The sequence below is a fragment of the Lutjanus erythropterus genome, chromosome 17, assembly GCF_056507025.1.
Source record: "Lutjanus erythropterus isolate fLutEry1 chromosome 17, fLutEry1.hap2, whole genome shotgun sequence".
NCBI lineage: Eukaryota > Metazoa > Chordata > Actinopteri > Lutjaniformes > Lutjanidae > Lutjanus > Lutjanus erythropterus.
The window spans coordinates 6,919,773-6,937,565 of record NC_139333.1 but is presented as its reverse complement, the minus strand read 5'-3'; the positions used below and the strand labels follow the sequence as shown (position 1 = coordinate 6,937,565).

General features: G+C 39.6%; 1 protein-coding gene across 2 annotated transcripts in view; it reads right to left on the bottom strand.

Annotated features, from left to right (window-relative positions):
* The window catches only part of mapk8b (mitogen-activated protein kinase 8b), a 41,810-nt gene that overhangs the window by 9,994 nt on the left and 14,023 nt on the right, over positions 1-17,793 (bottom strand). For both annotated transcript variants that reach the window (XM_084740271.1, XM_084740272.1), the window contains exons 4-9: positions 17,713-17,771; positions 14,381-14,519; positions 10,333-10,498; positions 7,168-7,239; positions 4,443-4,625; positions 1,297-1,421 (exon numbers count right to left, since the gene is read on the bottom strand). In XM_084740271.1, the coding sequence (XP_084596397.1) occupies positions 1,297-1,421; positions 4,443-4,625; positions 7,168-7,239; positions 10,333-10,498; positions 14,381-14,519; positions 17,713-17,771 (744 nt within the window). The remainder of the gene's footprint in view (positions 1-1,296; positions 1,422-4,442; positions 4,626-7,167; positions 7,240-10,332; positions 10,499-14,380; positions 14,520-17,712; positions 17,772-17,793) is intronic.

The following is a 17,793-nucleotide window of genomic DNA, read 5'->3' as shown; positions in this document are numbered from 1 at the left end:
AGATTTTTTTTTTCTGCTTTGGAGTGCAAAAAACCTTTCCAAGAAAATACCACAAACTTCTAAAAATCAAATTTATAGCGCACGCTGGGCTGGAATAAACTACCTACCAAAGCCAGCCTTGGGACGGAGTTATCCGTCCTCCCCAGAGTCAAACGGAGATTTGATGCATTTATGCAGTGTCAGAGCAAAGTCCGAACACAAATCTGCACTTTTCAAGGCTGTGCTGTCAGTTATGAGGAATCCTTTCATGCCGGAGAGGAACGGGGGGGGGAGGGGTGAGGAGAAAGCAACAATTCACCTCATCTCCCGATGTGCCTGATCACAGGCAGAATCAATTTGCGCAGGCTGAGTCATTGTGTTTCCAAGGAGAGTGTGGTGGATTGTCACCAAACACAGACAGACAACACATTTTATGCAGAACACAAACAGTTTCAGGGAGAAGAGACAATAGAGCAGTCCTTATACAGGGATAGAAACTACTATTTTGAAGCGCTTGCCCCTAAATTTGGTAGCCAAAGTACATTTTTGATGGCCTAAATGTGAACTCTTGTAAAGACAACACAGAAAAGGCAACTTAACACAGCCTTTGTTAACTCTGACACTTGTGTTGCCAACTTTTCCCATGAATTGTAATGTAGTGTTTCTTAAAGGCTTCAAGCTTCTGGGCTAGCTGAAGGAAACCAGCAGCACACACCACACATTATGACCTTAAATGTGTCATATCCTCGCCATTTTAACTCCTGCTTTCAATCACTCCCAAATTTTCTTCACAAATTCATATTTTTCATCGTCCACCTTCTGCAAGAATCAGTTTGAGTAGGCTTAGTAAACCCACATTCCTGTCACTCTTGACATATCCATAGCTAGCCGGTACTGTTTGCTCACAGATTAATGCCAAACCTTGTTATAGCTAGGGTTTTTATATTTAAGATATGGATTATTTTAATATCTCAACAGGGGATTTAGAAGCTGAGCAACACTACATTCTACTTATTTACTTGTGTGCATGTGGTTAGGGAGGAGATATGAAGTGCTTTTCCTAAATTGACCCAAATTTCAGCAGAATGCTCCTTTACCACTGCACAGCCAAACAATAAAAGCCCAAAAAATATGTCGTCCAACATGTCTGTGCACCGATCAGAATTCAGCAACATGTGAATCAAAATCTTATGGCAGTTGTGTTCCTGCTGGTTTATGTTAATAAAATCTAATCAAACGACACACACCAGAAAAAAAATATATTTAAGGGCTCTAAAACAGCAATTAAGAATGAACTATTAATTAGTGAGAACGTACCGCCTCCACTTCAGTCGGGTCGTACCACACGTTGATGTAAGGATGCTGGAGAGCTTCGTCCACTGAGATCCGCTTTGACGCGTCTATTACCAGCATCTTGGATAGTAGGTCTCGGGCTTGGCTCGCTGAAAACAAATTGCGGCAGAAAAAGACAACATGAAAAGTAAATAAACTGACCAGAATGTCTTTCTATTGTGATGTTCTGTTCAGACAGGGATCATTTAGTGTTAAAGCTCCCCTCCACTCAAAAATCGTTTGCTCTGAATGTTGATACAGCATTCGATGGTGATGTTTGTGCTTCACTGTGCAGAATGAGTCTGACACTGCAAGGATGTTTAAACGTTTATAGATTAAAAGTTTCTCTGTGTTCACTTTAAATCTGGGTTTAAGATGAGTGCCTCACACCGGGATTTTATGACAACAAAATTAGGGTGGAGGCCAATCACAGTCCAGTGTGGAACTTAGTTTGTCCAAAACTTTAACTTTTGCAGTGAAAAATCTTTGCATATTCATGGATTCTGGATATTTTTAATGAGAGAGAAGGAGTAGATGTAATTTTAGGGATTTTAACTAGTTAAAACTGGGGTAGGCAGTTTATTTTTGGTGTCATTGTGCAAAAATTCCTTAATAACCTTTTAGAATATTGTAATAAAAGTGGGCAGAGAAAAAACTCTAGCTCCTAACATGAGGTCATTTAGAGCTAGAGGCCGTCCTTATTGGCTGTTTTCACAAGGGAAGCAACTCCTGCTGCTGCTGTTCAACCTTGTGAGTTTTGGGGGAGGGACTTAGTGGAGTGATACAACGCAGCAGAGAGATGTGAAAGGTATTCCTCAGGTTTTGCTAAGAATCTCTTTATTTAATAAAACAGCTGGAGGGGATCTTTAATGAAAACAGCATCACTGAGGGACAATGAGGGCCAGTGTTCAGATATCTAATTGGTTTCATTGTATCCACTGGTACAATGTACAAATACTTAAAAGATGTATCAATCCACTTTTTTCAGTTCCAATATCTGGATATCTGTCAATATCGATACCAATACCAGTACTCTTTTTTTCTTGATTTTTATGATTATATATAATTATTAATTATGACTGGCATTAATTGTTATTATTAATTTTTACTAGTGCCAGTATTAGTAGTGGTAGCAGTAAAAAGTGAACTTAAGTCTGGAAAGTTTTTGTAGTTTTTTTTGGGGGGGGGGCACTGTAGGGCTGTAATGACATTTATATGTGCAGCTGATGAACTCAGCCTGCCCTAGGTTGCATTCCCATGATGCATTGCTGAGAGTGATTCCACTACTCCACAGTGCTACTTGTGGCTAAAACTATACAGTGCGCCTTTAAACCTCATCTTTTAAATATAATCCACAGAGAAAAAAAAATATGTGCACCTGTTTTCATGGCTGTATTTGTTGTTATTTTTTTTTTTTGGACATGCACCTTGATTATCATATGTTCTGTCTGAAAGCCCTGCCAGCGTGGGCTATCATTTCTTTCAGAGCCACATGTTAATACCCAATACACGCAGCCTAACAGGGACACTTCAGGGAAATACACTGTTGTCACATATTCCTGCCTCTGTAAATTAATGAGGACAGAAAAAGAAGAGCTCCTTTTTTTTTTTCTTGCAAAGTCTTGCAACAGCTCCACGGCGTTCACTGTGAGTGTTCCTGTCATCTTCTCTCCATTTACACATGAACACGCTTGAGGTAAATTCCTCTTCACAGTAAACAACTTGGTCCTGAACTGTCAGCTTCCGTAATAAGTGCTTAATCTCAGGCAGCCACTGAAAAGTGATTTGTCACTTGGGCTTTGCCGTCAGCAGACGGTTGTAAGGCAGCATAGACTGATGCTAAATGGGGGAAAAGTTCATCTTTTTGCTTTGCAAGTCCTTGGATAGATATTCAGAGTCACCATGGACCTATTATATTAATCTTTCAATTACAAAAATAGACATTTAAAAAGCCACCTGTGATAAATTCTACAATAGCAGAAAAGAACCAGCTTTAAACAGTCTTTTGTTCAAATTTCAAGCAGTGAAACTGCAGCACATTCTGACATAAAACTCATGGCTCCAGAAACACTGATTGCCTCATTATTCCTTGCAGCGCCTGGCATGTGATAAAACAGCTATTTAAATTTTAGAAATGGTTCCCCTTCAAGCTGTGCGATTGCTGCACCTGTAATAGAGGAACTACACAGCAAAATGGTTTTAACTCTCAGCTGTTGGGGTGTAATGATGGATCAATGTATCAATGTAATGATCAGCCATCCAATATCATAAATACAAAGTAAAAACATCAATCCATGTAATCATCTTTAAGATATGCCTTCATTTTGAAATTCCATTGGCATGTCTGTGTCACTGTCTCTGTCCAAGCACACCTCCTTCCTGAACATTCAAACAGTGTTAGCACCAGGCAGATAATGGCAAGCAACCAAGAAAAAGACTTTGCTGATTTATTCCCAAGAAGGCGGGAAATATCCGCAGTGTGGAAACACTCCGGATGTTGGAGAAAAGATGGGTCAACAGACAAAGCAAATGCTGTATGCCAGCCATTCCTAAACTTAAAAATGGTGCCGCCCAGTTTGGAATCTGAAAGTCTTCTGCAGGCCACACAAACCTTTAGTCACAACTCTGATCAACACATGAGAATTAGACCTTTATGTAGTTCTGTTTTCTGAACAGAGCAACTCTATGTAAATGTGGGCATACGGTAATGCAGAGCGAACTGATAGTCAATTTACATACATGTGACAATGTGTAAACTTGCATATCCTTCCATTTTACTTCCTGTCTCGCCAGTGATGAGGTATTCCATCATTACGATTCTCTGCCATTGACAAGATGTAAGAGGTGTAAGAGGTATTAGAAGTTCTGGTGTTAATGTGAAGGGTCACCAAATATGGTGTAAAACCTGTCAGAATAGGTCAGATAAATGAGAAATAATGCATAATTTGAATCCTGTGGCTTTGTTTAATTAGTTCTGATTACCTTTTTTAATGTAAATATTGTGTTCAATTAATTGATGATCAGAATAGTTGCTGATTAATCAAATAATCATTGCAGCTCTATACGGTGCACCTATTTTCTTGTGCTACACATGGCGGTCATTAAGAGAGCATCAACAACAGCATCTTTACCTTTCAGTTTGTTGTGTTCAGAGTCTGCAGGAAACAGGACGTCGGGGAAGAGCTTCTCGAAGCTGTAGCCAGCATACCGTGGCCTGTTCTCCACGTAGGTCCTCACCGACTGGTTCAGCTTCATCAGGAACTCCTGTGACGGCGTCCCCAGCTGCTCGATCACTTTATTCCACTGGTCGATGTCTTAAGGTTACAGTATTAAGAAAAGCACTGGGCTGGGTTTGGACAGAAGGAGCGGCCATGCCAGAGTCGGGGTGGGACATTTTGAACCGATGAATAATAAAAGAGAGCCATCTGGAGTTGCTATGTCTCGAACCGCACTGTTCTGGCTTGGATATGCTCCTGAAATACTTGTGTAACTGTGCTGAAAAAGAACATTTCAACGCTGTTTTTGGAGGAGGGGCGTTGAAAAAGGTACACCAGACAATAAACTCTTCTGTAAAGTGATGATTTCAGATAACAGAGTGTGTTATTGCAGAAAATGCCTCAACAACAACAGGAAAACATTAATAAATTTGGTGAAAGGTTGTCTAGAGAGATATTTACTTGTAAGGACAAAATCATAAATAAATTTAAATTCCCTTTCAACCCTATGCAAAAATCATTTCAAACATCTGGAAGTTCATCAGTGCTGCATGTTAAGTGAGATGAGATGCTCACCTTAAACAGTCCAGATGCTGGAAATATGTGTGCAACTCTTTTTTTTTTTAAAGGACAAAAACACACACATACATAAATACAGACAGACGTAACGTACAGATCTACCTGGAGGACACACACACAGAAACACCTTGTTCACATCTTTGTTCATCCTTAAAACTGAATGAACAACAAGGAGGGGAAGCCCAGCCAGTCATGCTCAAACCAGGACAAGATTAGTTTGACATTTACACCTAGACTACAACCTGTTGCTTTGATTCTTGCTGAAAGAAAAGAAAAAGGTTCTCCCTTAAATTATCAACTTAGACCAAACATGTTTCCTTAAAACACAGCAAACTCCAGACAGCAATCACTACCTCAGTTTCAATTTCGACTTAAAATTATATTTAAGGGGCTACAACTAAAGATTATTTTCTTAATCAAATTATTTTCACAATTAATTGATTATCCTAATTATTTAGTCTATAAAGTGTCCAAATGTGAGAAATGGTCATCAAATTTCCCAGAGCCCAAAATTACAGAATTAGGCCAAAACCGAAAGACGTTTGCTTGATTGATTATCAAAATAGTTGGCAACTAATTTTCTTTCAAACAGCTAATCGATTAATTGGTGAATCGTTGCAGCTGTAGGACTGATATGTCACGTGCTGCTGGCAGGTTAGGGTAAAACAGAAATCGGCTAACATGGACCTAATGTCAGACTGAGTACTGACGTGAAACAACATGACAATTCACTCTAATTATCAGGCCTGCTCAGTCCTCCAAAGCCAAGCTGACCATTTATACAAAAAAAGGTAATACTGAAGTATGCTGCTTATTTTTTACCAACAAAATTACTATTAACTGACATAAAAAATGTCATTATAAAGAAGCCTTTTCAGAGCACTAAAGTCCTGCCACCATTCCAAGCTAGCCTCTGCTTTACTTTTGGTTAGACAAAACTTTCCCACTGAGAGTTATTTTCTTTAAGCTTTCAAAAAAACTGACATATGGCAGTGTTACGTTATGTCATATTAGTTTGTTAAATGGTATACTTTCACTTTAGTTATGCAACTCACCATTTTAACCCCCAAAACGTCTAAGACTGCTGCTCACAGACAAAAAACACGTGCTAGCTGCCATCTGTCAGTTCTCTTTGTAGAGAACCCTAACATATGCTTATAATGTCGATGGTTGACGTTGGCTAAGGTTAATATGGCATTAGCTTGATACTTCAGGCTTTTTTATTTGTTGAGCTAATGCTATATGAATCTTAGCTAACCAAAGCCAACCACTAGCATATTACAATTAGCTTCATGCAGCTAGCTGCTCTCTCTGTCAATGTCACCCCTCCTTAAAGGACACTTAACACTGCTAATAGATAATCACAGATATGCTAATTAAATGCCCATGGATGACGTTGGTTAGCTAAGGTTCACATAGCATTAGCTTGATAATTCAGGCTTTTTTTAATTATATAGCTAACGCTACATAAACCTTAGCTAACCATTAGCATGTTACAATGTTAAGCAACAATTACCTTCATGTGGCTAGCTGTCACCTCTATTTATAGGCCACTTAGCACTGGAAACGGAAAACCCAACATATGCTAATTATATGCTAATGCTTGATATATAGCATTAGCTTGATCATTTAAGCTTTCTTTGTAACATATTACAGTGTTCAGCAGTATTAGATTCCTGTAGCTAATGGTTGACTTTGGTTACCTAAGGTTCATATAGCATTAGCTTTTAATCCTTAGCTTTAACCTTCTGTGCGGTGGAAGGAAACTGTACACAACTTTTTAGCTTCCTTGGCGAAGTTTCAGGAAAATATGTCACGGAGCTGTTATGGATTACACTGGTGATTTAACTGTCAAACTGTTTACCTTTTAAAAAGGTTTACAACTCTTCACGAAAAGAAACAAACATCAACACTGAAGACAATAACCTCATCTGTGATTAAACTGGCACAGGAGCTCGGCTGGTTTTCCCCACTGTGTGCAAAGACATGAACAAGATGTCAGACAAACAATGAGACGAGACGGCATTTCGGGGGTTTGGATGGAGGTTCAACTTAAGGATACGATCAGTGCCTGGAAACAACACACTACCCCGGACCATTTCAGCCATGATGCAGCCAACAGACCAGACATCAACTGAAAAATGAAATGACAACCACCAAATTAGCATGCAGGACTGAAAAAGAAACAGAAAAACAAACAACCGCAACAACAACAACAACAACAAAAGAAAACCTTTAACAGAACAAAAGGGGAAAAAAACATGATGCGGTGCCAGGTGATGTGTGTGATACATGACAAAAATGAATTGCATGCAGTTGAGTGCACTTTTAAACTTGGGTCAGCATCCCACAGGGCTGAGGAAAATGATTGGGACTAATTTTGACATAAACGCATCTTAAACTGTATTTACTTCTGTAAGAACAGCAGTATTACTAATCAAATAACTTCAAGAAGGCTGAATCAGAAGCTTTGAAAAGCGAGACACTGACTTTCAAGGTCTTTGAAAATGTTTTTTTTTTTTTTTTTTGCAGCGATGCATCTTAACACCCTCAGTATCCTCACTGCAATCCATGCTGTACGTGTTCAACAGGATTATTCTGATCTATAAGGCCAGAAATGATCATTTTTAAGCTTTTCTGTCACACCCTCATGTGTAACATTGCAGAATCAGAGCCTCACAAATATTTCTGTAGCAGAGCACCAATTTATTCAGTTTCAAATTGTGAAGCCAAGTCTAACAATTCATCTTTTTGTCTAATTGCTGCCATGGCATCTACAGAGACAATATGGAAAGCAGTCTGAGGACAGACGAGGGTATTTTTATGCAGTTCACTTCTCAGCTATGGAAGAGCAAACTATTAAATTCTATTTCGGGTTTTTCCATGTGACTGTCGTGCTTGAAGCAACAGTTCCCCTGCTTAGGTGAGTGAGGAGGGAGCCGTGTGAGTTTGTGCGTCTGTAGGAAGAGCAGGTGGGTGGCTGCAAAGTCGAGGTGTCAGGCAAATCCGAGAAATAGAATTTCTGTAGTTGCTCACAGGATGTGATCTCCATGCGATCCATTTGATGATGACACTAATGGTTTGAAGAGACCAAAGACGGAGTTTGTGTGCTGTGTCTTTTTTTTTTTTGTTTCACATGAAGTGCCAGACAACCGCTGCAAGCAGCTCAAGGATACAATCCCTTCCTGGAAAAAGGATTTTGTGGCGAACCATTTCTGCCATAATGCAGCCCACAGCCCAAATATCCACTACATATGCGCAGCATAAAAGGAGGGAGAAGAGAATAAGCAAATAAAAATGCAACAAGTCAGCAGGAAAAAATAGGGTCAGTGTTTTTGGTCAAGAGGATTAAGGATGAGTATTAGTATTAACAAGATTCTACTCAGTTTTGCTATTTAATCATATTATAGTGCCTGTTGAAATGGGAAGATGTATTTTTAAACTCAAAAAATTGAGATTTGCTTAACTGGCTACTATGCATCTGACTTAATACTTAAAAATCTAACTATTTGTTTAGCTAAAGGAGCCCCAGTCACGTGTCTATCAAAGGAATGCATTAACATTTTTGGAAACACGCTTGTTAACTTTCTTGCTGAGAATCAGATAGGAAGATTGATTCCACTCTTGTGTCTTCAAGCTAAACATGAAGCAAGACAATTAGCTTAGCTTAGGATAAAGACTGGAAACAGAGGGAAGCTGCTAGCCTGGCTCTGTTCAAAGTAGTCTTATCACAATACTGGAATTTCTAACTTTGATATGATACCTTGAAAAGTATCAATATTCAACTGACAAATTGACAAATTATTCCTCATTTTTTATTTTTATTAAAAGATAAATTCAGTGTTTCCCCAGCCATTAGAAACAAAATATTTTATTCATGCTATATTGTGAATTCTTCACATTCAGACGTCCATGTTGAGAGACTTTTATTTTGAAATTTTAATTTGAAACTAGTAGAGTGCAGATCTCTAACAGATGTGGGAAATGAATGTAACCCCTTTGTAATTGCCAACATTTTGCTTAGGAACAATAATTTAATTACATTTTTTCCCACAGTGTAACACATTTCAATAACATTTATTTTACATCTTAAATACATGAAAGTTTTGTAAGTTGACAAAATGTTAATAACATTTTTTTAAACCAGTAAGTGAGAGAGGGGAGCTTAGGGTATAACTTTATGCCTATTAAATCATGTTTTTATAAAAACCTGATGCAAAATCTGGGACACAACTTTAAAGGGCCACCATTTTCAGAAAAAAGATGATCAGAATACCATATACATATATATATATATATATATATATATATATATATATATATATATATATATATATATATATATATATATATACATATATATATACATACATATATATATATGTTATCAGCAGGTATTGTTAGTTTTAGATTTTAAATTTTGATTTAACATAGCAGGTTAAGAAATTAAAAATATTAAAGCAAACCAAAACATCTGATAAATTTGATAAAATGCATATATTTCACATAAGTCCTTTCCTGAGTGTTAGTAATAAGTGGTAATAATTTTTAAAGTTTGTCTCAAGAATGGGTAACATTAAACAAACATGACTTTTTGAGGAGCTGGCAGGTGGATTTTATTATTTTTGGATTTAGCTGGGCTAGCTGTTTCCCTCTGCTATCAATCTCTATGCTAAGCTAAGCTAACTTTGCCTTGGTTCAAGCTTGCTACATAAAGTGCAGGTATGAGAGTTGTATCAATCATCCCATCTAATACATGGCAAATAAGCATATTTCCCAGAATGTTGAACTAATCCTTTAAGACCGCTTTGCATAAACTGTGATACGTTCCAAGCAGGAGCACCAAGTGAAACTGCTGAAGCATGCACGAGTGCCTGTTTTCATACTGGCATTTTTTAGCCAGACTGTAAGGAGCTCAGGACAGGCAACCTCTTAATAAAACATCAAACGCATGCTAAAGCACTGCTGGGAACTGGAGTCCCCAGACAGGAAGTTTCCCACAAAGCACCGATGCCCAACATGCCAACTTCCCCCCTGAATGTGACCTTTACAGGAACAGGGAGAGTGTGTGTGGGTGTGTGTGTTTCTGTGTGTGTGTGTGTTTGGGAGGTGCTGTCGAAAAAAAACATCCCAGGGGGGGAGGGGCCATGCAGCAGGCCAGGCAGCAGCTCAAGAGCTTCCTCATTGGCCGGTCGCTGTCAAGAAGCTGCTTTTTTCCTCCACTCACCGTTGGCCTGGTAACCCATGCCCAGGATGACTTCAGGGGCGCGGTAGTAGCGGGTCACCACGTAGGGCGTCATGAGGAGGCCGGTGGCGGCTGTCCTGGCCAGGCCAAAGTCCAGGATCTTCAGTGTGCAGTCAGACTTCACCACGATGTTGCTGGGCTTCAGGTCCTGTTCAGAAAACACAACACAAGCCTGATTTAGACTGAGGTAGAACAGGAAACACCGCAGTAATGATAGACTGATTAATCAGTCTGCTGATGAATGGGGACGATTATCTGCCATTTTGAGATAATCGACATCAGCTGAAGCCAGCGCTCACGAGGCTGAGTTTTGGTAAGGCAATAAAAAAAAGTTAGTCTTGACCCTGTACCATAAGTGTCATGTAAATATTTGTTTGTTTGACACATTTCTCCTGTCAACCTAAATGACAGCAAACCTAATCAACTGTAACTGTGGCGTTATATATGCATAATCTGATGTTTAATATAATGCAGTTGAATGACGTACTGCACCCTGATCTATGTTAACTACCAGTATTTAAACACTACAACATAACTCAAAGTATTTTTGTATTTCAGTGATTAAAAATTCCATCTAAAACGATATGTTACTGTTTATGATAACCACGTATATTAGACTGTAATGTGCAGGAAATAATGGAACTAGAATTACAGCCTTGCGTTGTGTGCATCTGCCAACCAGTCAATTTGCAGTTTACATCCATGTCTGTCCAGACGACTAAAATATATGTAGTGAAAAATTTTAATCAAAGGTATGATGGGTATTTTTTGTCAAAATGGAAATGACCACTATGTTGACACGTGTGATTCCAGAGAGTAATTCCCAGTGAGAAACAAACGAACTCTGACAAACTGTCAAATTCTAATCAGCTCATCCTCAAGTCCAAGTGGACATTTGTACCAAATGTGAAGAATCTGTCCTGGAGTTACTGAAATATTGGATTAAGAAGAATGGGACAGACATGAGGTCTTTGAAGAAATTCTGTCAAGATGTTCTTGAGATATCAGCCAGGCTGTTCTCTAAAACAACTACACTACTGTAGGTGTAGAGGGGTGCTTGTTTTCCTCTAAAAGAAACATTTACAGCAGGATGCATGAGAGTTATGATCCCAAAGTTTTCACTACCTACCCAAGATTCACGAGGGGGGCACTAAAGTTGTTCCACAGGAGCAACACTGACAGAGCTGCCCGCAGATGTGTCTGCTGACATTTTTTGTTTTTGGGCCCTGCGAGAGCAGGCATCAGCAGATGACAATTATCTTGAAATGCCAGATAATCAAAAGCCAGCATCTGCGATGGTATTGGGGTGTGTGTGTGTGTGTGTGTGTGTGTGTGTGTGTGTGTGTGTGCCCATTACATCATGGGTAACCGTCACAGCTGTGAAGGTCCCTTTTATGCTGAAAGGTACATAAAGGTTTTTGAGCAACATATGCTGCCATCCAGATTATGTCTTTTTCAGAGATGTCCCTGCTTATTTCAGCAAGATGACAACAATTAGTGTCCTCAGTTCCCACAAACCTTCCTTTAATTTAAACTGTCACTGGTAGTCTCATTTCATTTGTCTTACATATCCTGCTTAAGGACAAAAAGAGCTTTTGAAATGGCTTGATTTGCCTCTTCTGAAAGTAATCCTGACAAACTAACATTATTATCTCTCTTGCTCTTCACATTTCTATCCAGGAAGGTGTCATGTCATGAACCGGACTCAGTGCCTGCAGCTACAAACTACTGATGGCCATCTGCCAGTCTACTTATTACAACAACCTATTTGTCAGTCATGACAGCTTGACTAGCTGGTATGCAGCATAATTTACATAGCAACAAATTGGATACTTAACTTGTCATGTCAGACCAGTTACTTTTGTCCGTCGTGATCAGTTCCTGGTTTGGAGAATTATGCACTCCTGCTGCTGTCAAGGGCGCAGCTCACTAGCAAACAGTACAGCTCTTATTTCAGGAAATATTAAATCCATTACAGGTACAAATCCTCATTATCACAATCAATAGAATCACTTCTTGACAATGAGATCATCAGACTGTAGGGCTGAAGCACAGTGGATTGTGCTCGGCTGCCTTGAGATGTAGGAAAGTGTATTCTGGAGGGAGTGCTTAGCATCTTAAAAAGGACTGGAGAGCTCTCATCACGGAGACAAAGCCCACAAGAACAGGAGAATCTTTGGCGATCCATGACTCATATTGCATCCGTTCACCTTCTGAAAGCTTTGCGTGCCGAGCCGGGCTGATGCGAGCGAGCGGGACTGGTTAGCTCCGCCTGTGGCTCAATTAGTTCTGGCTGGCAGAGCAGGAGGAGCTCCGCTAATCTACTGCTGCGTCTTTCACTGAGGGTGATTGACAGAGTGCTGTCAGTGTGTGTGTGTTATTCACTGTGTGCGCACAGATGAGGGATCCTTTGTATGTTGCTGCTAGCGCTTCAGGGTGTGTGTTTGTATGTCATCGTGTGTCTGTTGTTTCAAAGTGAATGAGCACCTGGGCGTGTTTGTTTTACTGCAACATGTACATCATCTCCACTGCATAGCAACCTGTTCATGTTTGGCTCTGTTTTCTGCTGATTTCATATATTAATCAGTCCCTCCAGGAAGCTGTGATGTTGCGATTGCAACAGTTAATGCAAATTCAATCAATCTCACTGAATTCTGCACAGCCTTGCAATTATGTCCAATCACCACAACTTTTCTGCAAATTTGATCAATCATCATACACATATCCCACAACTTCCACCAATCACAGAAGTTCCCCATTCAAATTGATGTTCTGTGCACTTTTACATTTTAGAAATTTGTTTCTGCGGAGTTTGAGCTCCACAGCTCACTGTGTAGGCATGTCATTTACAATGGAGTATATTTTGTTAGATCTTTAATAATCTGAGCCTTTTTGGTAAAGTTACTCAGAACAGAGTGCAGTTTTACTCTCTCCTGAACAAACTTAAAACATTGCAATGTGCATCACAAATTTTTTTAGAAAAGCTGACATAAATTCAGGCAGTTCAGGCTGCAACAATCCAAAATAATGCCTGCGAAATCCTGGAGGGATGGATTACTACAGTGTCAGTGAATGGAAATGAAACAAGATTCTTCCAACTCTCAAATTTGAAAGGAATAGTTCACTGCAGCCTTTGACTAGGGATGTCTCTACAAGAGCGCGGCGCCATTATGCCCGACCATTCACTGCCTTTATGTTTGATTAACTGCCTGAAAATTATACCAGGGTGCTACAAAATAACCAAATTATTTGGCTAAAACCTACCACAGCTCATTAATTCTGTGCATCAAAGCCTCATTTCCATTTTATTCTTGAAATGCATTACAAAGCTAATGCGGCTGTATCTTGTTTTTATACTCTAACATAATCATTTACAATGTCCCATATAGCAGAATTATGACTGAAATAGCATCATATTGGTGCAGCTGGAGACACCTATGCAGTACGTACACACAAGACTCAACACTCAGTGCATGTGTTGTGCTTGCGTTATTGAAACAGGGCCACAAACCTTCTGTGCCTAATCCATACAAAAACGTAAGTGTTAAGACAACAAATTATGTTTTTATGGAGGATTCTGGCCAGTGTAATTTCTTTAGTCAGCAAGAGAAATAGTGTAATTTTCTCCTCTAACTCTAAGCAAATAAGTGAAAAAGAGTACTTTCCAAAATGTTGAACTATTCCTTCAACTCCAAACTTTAAACTTTTTAAAGCTGGAAACATTACACGCGCTCCATTTGCTGTTGCTCAGTTGGCTTACACTGGCTTTTCAATGCCATGTTTTTTCTGGCTAATAGCTGCCGGCCACTTTGAACATTTTGCTGAATCTTATTAACATATCAATGTTGGCAGCCTTGTCATCGCTGATTCCTCCAAATCTCTGATGCTGAGACATGCGGGGCTTGTAAATCTACAGCTGTATTTCAGTGTGTTCACATGTGTGCTTGCAGTATAGCAATCAGACCCACTTATCTGGAGCTGATGCATCCAAAATGTTGTGTGTATGCGCATGTATCTGAGTGAGCCTCACCCGGTGTATGATGCCGGCACAGTGCAGGTGTTTGATTCCACACAGCATCTGGTAGAGCAGGTAGGACAGCCTCTCATGGTCCAGCTCCATTTGGATCACCTGGCAGAGGTTGGCATCCATCAGCTCCATCACTAGATACCTGCAGGGAAACCACAGAGGGTAAAGTAATCACGCAAAGACGCACACGGGCAGGCGAACATACGTGCACAGGGAATGCCACAAATTTAATTCTAAAAAAATTCTGATGTCATGTAAAACGTAAATAAAAAGAGATTTGGAAATCCTTTTTGACCTAATTTAACTGCATACAGTACAAGACAAGATATGAAATACTCAGACTGATTTACTTTGTTTTTTTGTAAATATACACTCATTCTGAATTTCATGACTGCAAAACGTTCTAAGAAAGGTTTGGACAGCAGCGCGTTTACCACTGTGTAACATCACCTTTTCTTTTAACAACACTCAGCATTTGGGAACTGAGGACAATAACTGCTGAAGGTCTGAAAGCGAAATTCTTCCCGTTCTTGCCTGATACACAACTTCAGTCCGGTGTCTCTCTCGTTGTATTTTGTGCCTCATAATGCACCACACATTTTCTGTGGTAGACAGGTCTGGACTGCAGGCAGGTCAGTCTAGTACCTGAACTCTTTTATTACGAAGCCATGCTTTTATAACACATACAGAATGTGTCTTAGCATCGTCTTACTGAAAAATGCAGGGACATCCCTGATAAAGATTTACAGATGTGACAGTTTGTACACACAGAGCTTTCACCAGGTATTTTTCATGAGGATGTGAGGATGTAGCATATTTCTATAACTTATGTGACAATGCAATAAATTCATTTCATTAAATATGCAATGTAACTGGATCAAACTGGTTGGTGAGGTACCTGAAATCAAATGCCACTTCACTGTGATTAGGGTTGAAATAAACTTAAAACTACATATTGAGCTCTTAGCCCCTTGCCCACACAGCACTTGTTTTCCATGGCATTTAGGAAGTGACAGTAAGAGTTCCCTTTCTCAAAACAGTGATGATGTTATGTTATCTGGCAGCTGTTACATCATCGGTCCCTACAATCCTCCTACATGGAGTAAGGACCTTCTGACAGATTTCTATATAAAAAGCAGCATCTTGGCAACAGAGCGCACAGCTTCAGACTGTAAGATGTAGGACTTCTGCTTGGATGATGTGTGTTCATGCTCCATGTTTTAATGCAATGTGTAAGAAACTGAAAATGGGGTTAATTCACTGTCAAAGAAGGTTTTTGTGCAAGCCTGACATACGTATATATGCTGAAATCCATATTTTTAGAAATTGGTATAATGCACTGTCTACTGCTCTGCAATATAAGTGTGTATTCAGGTACACAAACACACACACACACACACAGGCAAATGGAGTGTTCATCCTCCATCCTCTAACTGTGTGTTTGCCCCGCAACCCTCTGGCTATGATTTGTCCAGTTTCCTTTTTAGCTCCAATCAGGCAGACACAGCACTGCAGACACACACACACAAACACACACACAGCTTCTAGAGGATGGCATTAATCATGTTTGTTCCCGTCATACTCTCCGAAACCATCACTTCCCCCACATCTCAGTGTAGTATTCCACTCTCTGCGATTCCACAGCCAGTTTCCACTCGCATGGCCGTCCTGTCGACTTCGAAACACATCCAGGACGCTGCCTAACATGCCCCAGTGTTGATATTATTAAAGGCAGTGTTGACCCAAACATAGAATTTGTTAAGGTTGGAGTTTACAAATGAATGAAACTGAGCACAGACTGCAGAAGTTGCACTGCAACAGAACAAACAGAGAGTTATTTGGTGGTTTGTATGTTTTTTTTTTCAGTCAGTGCTCATAGTTCATTTAAGATGAAACATTTCCACCTCATAATCCACCGACTGAATCTTGTTTGTAGAAAGTGTCTTTAAGGGGTAGTTCAGATTATTTGAAGTGGGGCTATATGAGGTACTTCTTCATGGTGAGCGTATAACCTACAGTAGATGACCTCCAGATAAATACCAGCATGGAAGCTAAGCAATGTACTGCTGTGGACAGCAAAACATATTTTAGCCTCCTAAAAAAGAAGTCCACCTGAAAAAATCAATCATAGTTTAAGAATATGCTACATTTAGAATATTTTTACCCCATTACCTTGCTGTCAGACAGCCTAATGGCAAGGGAAAGCATTGAAAATATTCCCCCTAAAAAGTCGAAGGTTCAAAGTCATAGACGTGTCAGCCTTCCAGTCGAGCAGTTGTTTTTTCCCCAATGTCAGTCAGTGTGCTTGACAATAGCGGGATTAAACAGATACAAGCATACAAAAATGCACAGGGATAACATTTCAATGAATAATTATAGATATATTAGCTGGTGCACAAACGGATGGCTGGTAAACAAGTTTCATCTCTTTCTTTTTTGTTGTACACAGAGTGATGCAACAGCATGGTAGGCTGCACGTTTCACAGAGTGAATCACCACAAACAACAAAACTAACTGTGATTAAAACTGAGAAGAGTGATATAAACAGAGTGCAGGTGATGCGCTGTGAGCCACTTCACCGCAGCACACTGTGGTGCAAACAGGGCAGGCGGCGCTTGCTTGTGTTTGCCACTGACAGGCTCAGATTGTTATTACAAGTGTCTGACAACATTATGGAAAGGATCGCAACAGTGAGAAACCTGCTTTTAATGAATAGGATGTTTTGTTTAATGAGAAACAGCTGATTGATTGCTCTCGCCAAACTGACCAGTCTTCCTTTGCAAAACTAAAATTTTAACATCCCTGCAATCTTCTTTCCACCGCTTAAACAATCATCAAGTTTGGTTTGGTCAAAATAAACGCTTAATTCGCAGCATGAAGGCGTGTGGAGTTTGCAGGGCAGGTGCTGGAATTTTATAAACAAACTAAAGGAGGAAGCACACTTTTAGTCTCTTTTTTCTCTGTCTGTGTGAAAATCAGATCTTTCTGAAGAACTGAAATAAAATATTTGTATTGGTAGTTTAGTGTGCACTTAAACTGCTATTGCTTTTTTCCTCCAAACTGCAGGCATGCACCGACTAGTGGTAAGAACTTCACACAAGCACAACTCAAATAATCCAAACAATCCCTTTAAATATGTCCACTTACTGTGAATACGGCTTTATGATTATTCCCTGAAAGACATCTCTCTGTACTGTGTACTTGTGGTAAGACAGGATACCATGGTAACCACAAGCCCCTAAAAGTTAGAGGAGATAATCCCCCAGCAAGCTCCATCCTGTATTGATTTTACCAACAAGCAGTGAACAGATGTTATCTGGCTCAGTTATACTCACACATCTTGGAATTCTTCCAGTGTCTTCTGTGGTGTGAATACATTTAATAGCCCGATTATCTGCAAAAAAAAAAGAAAAAAA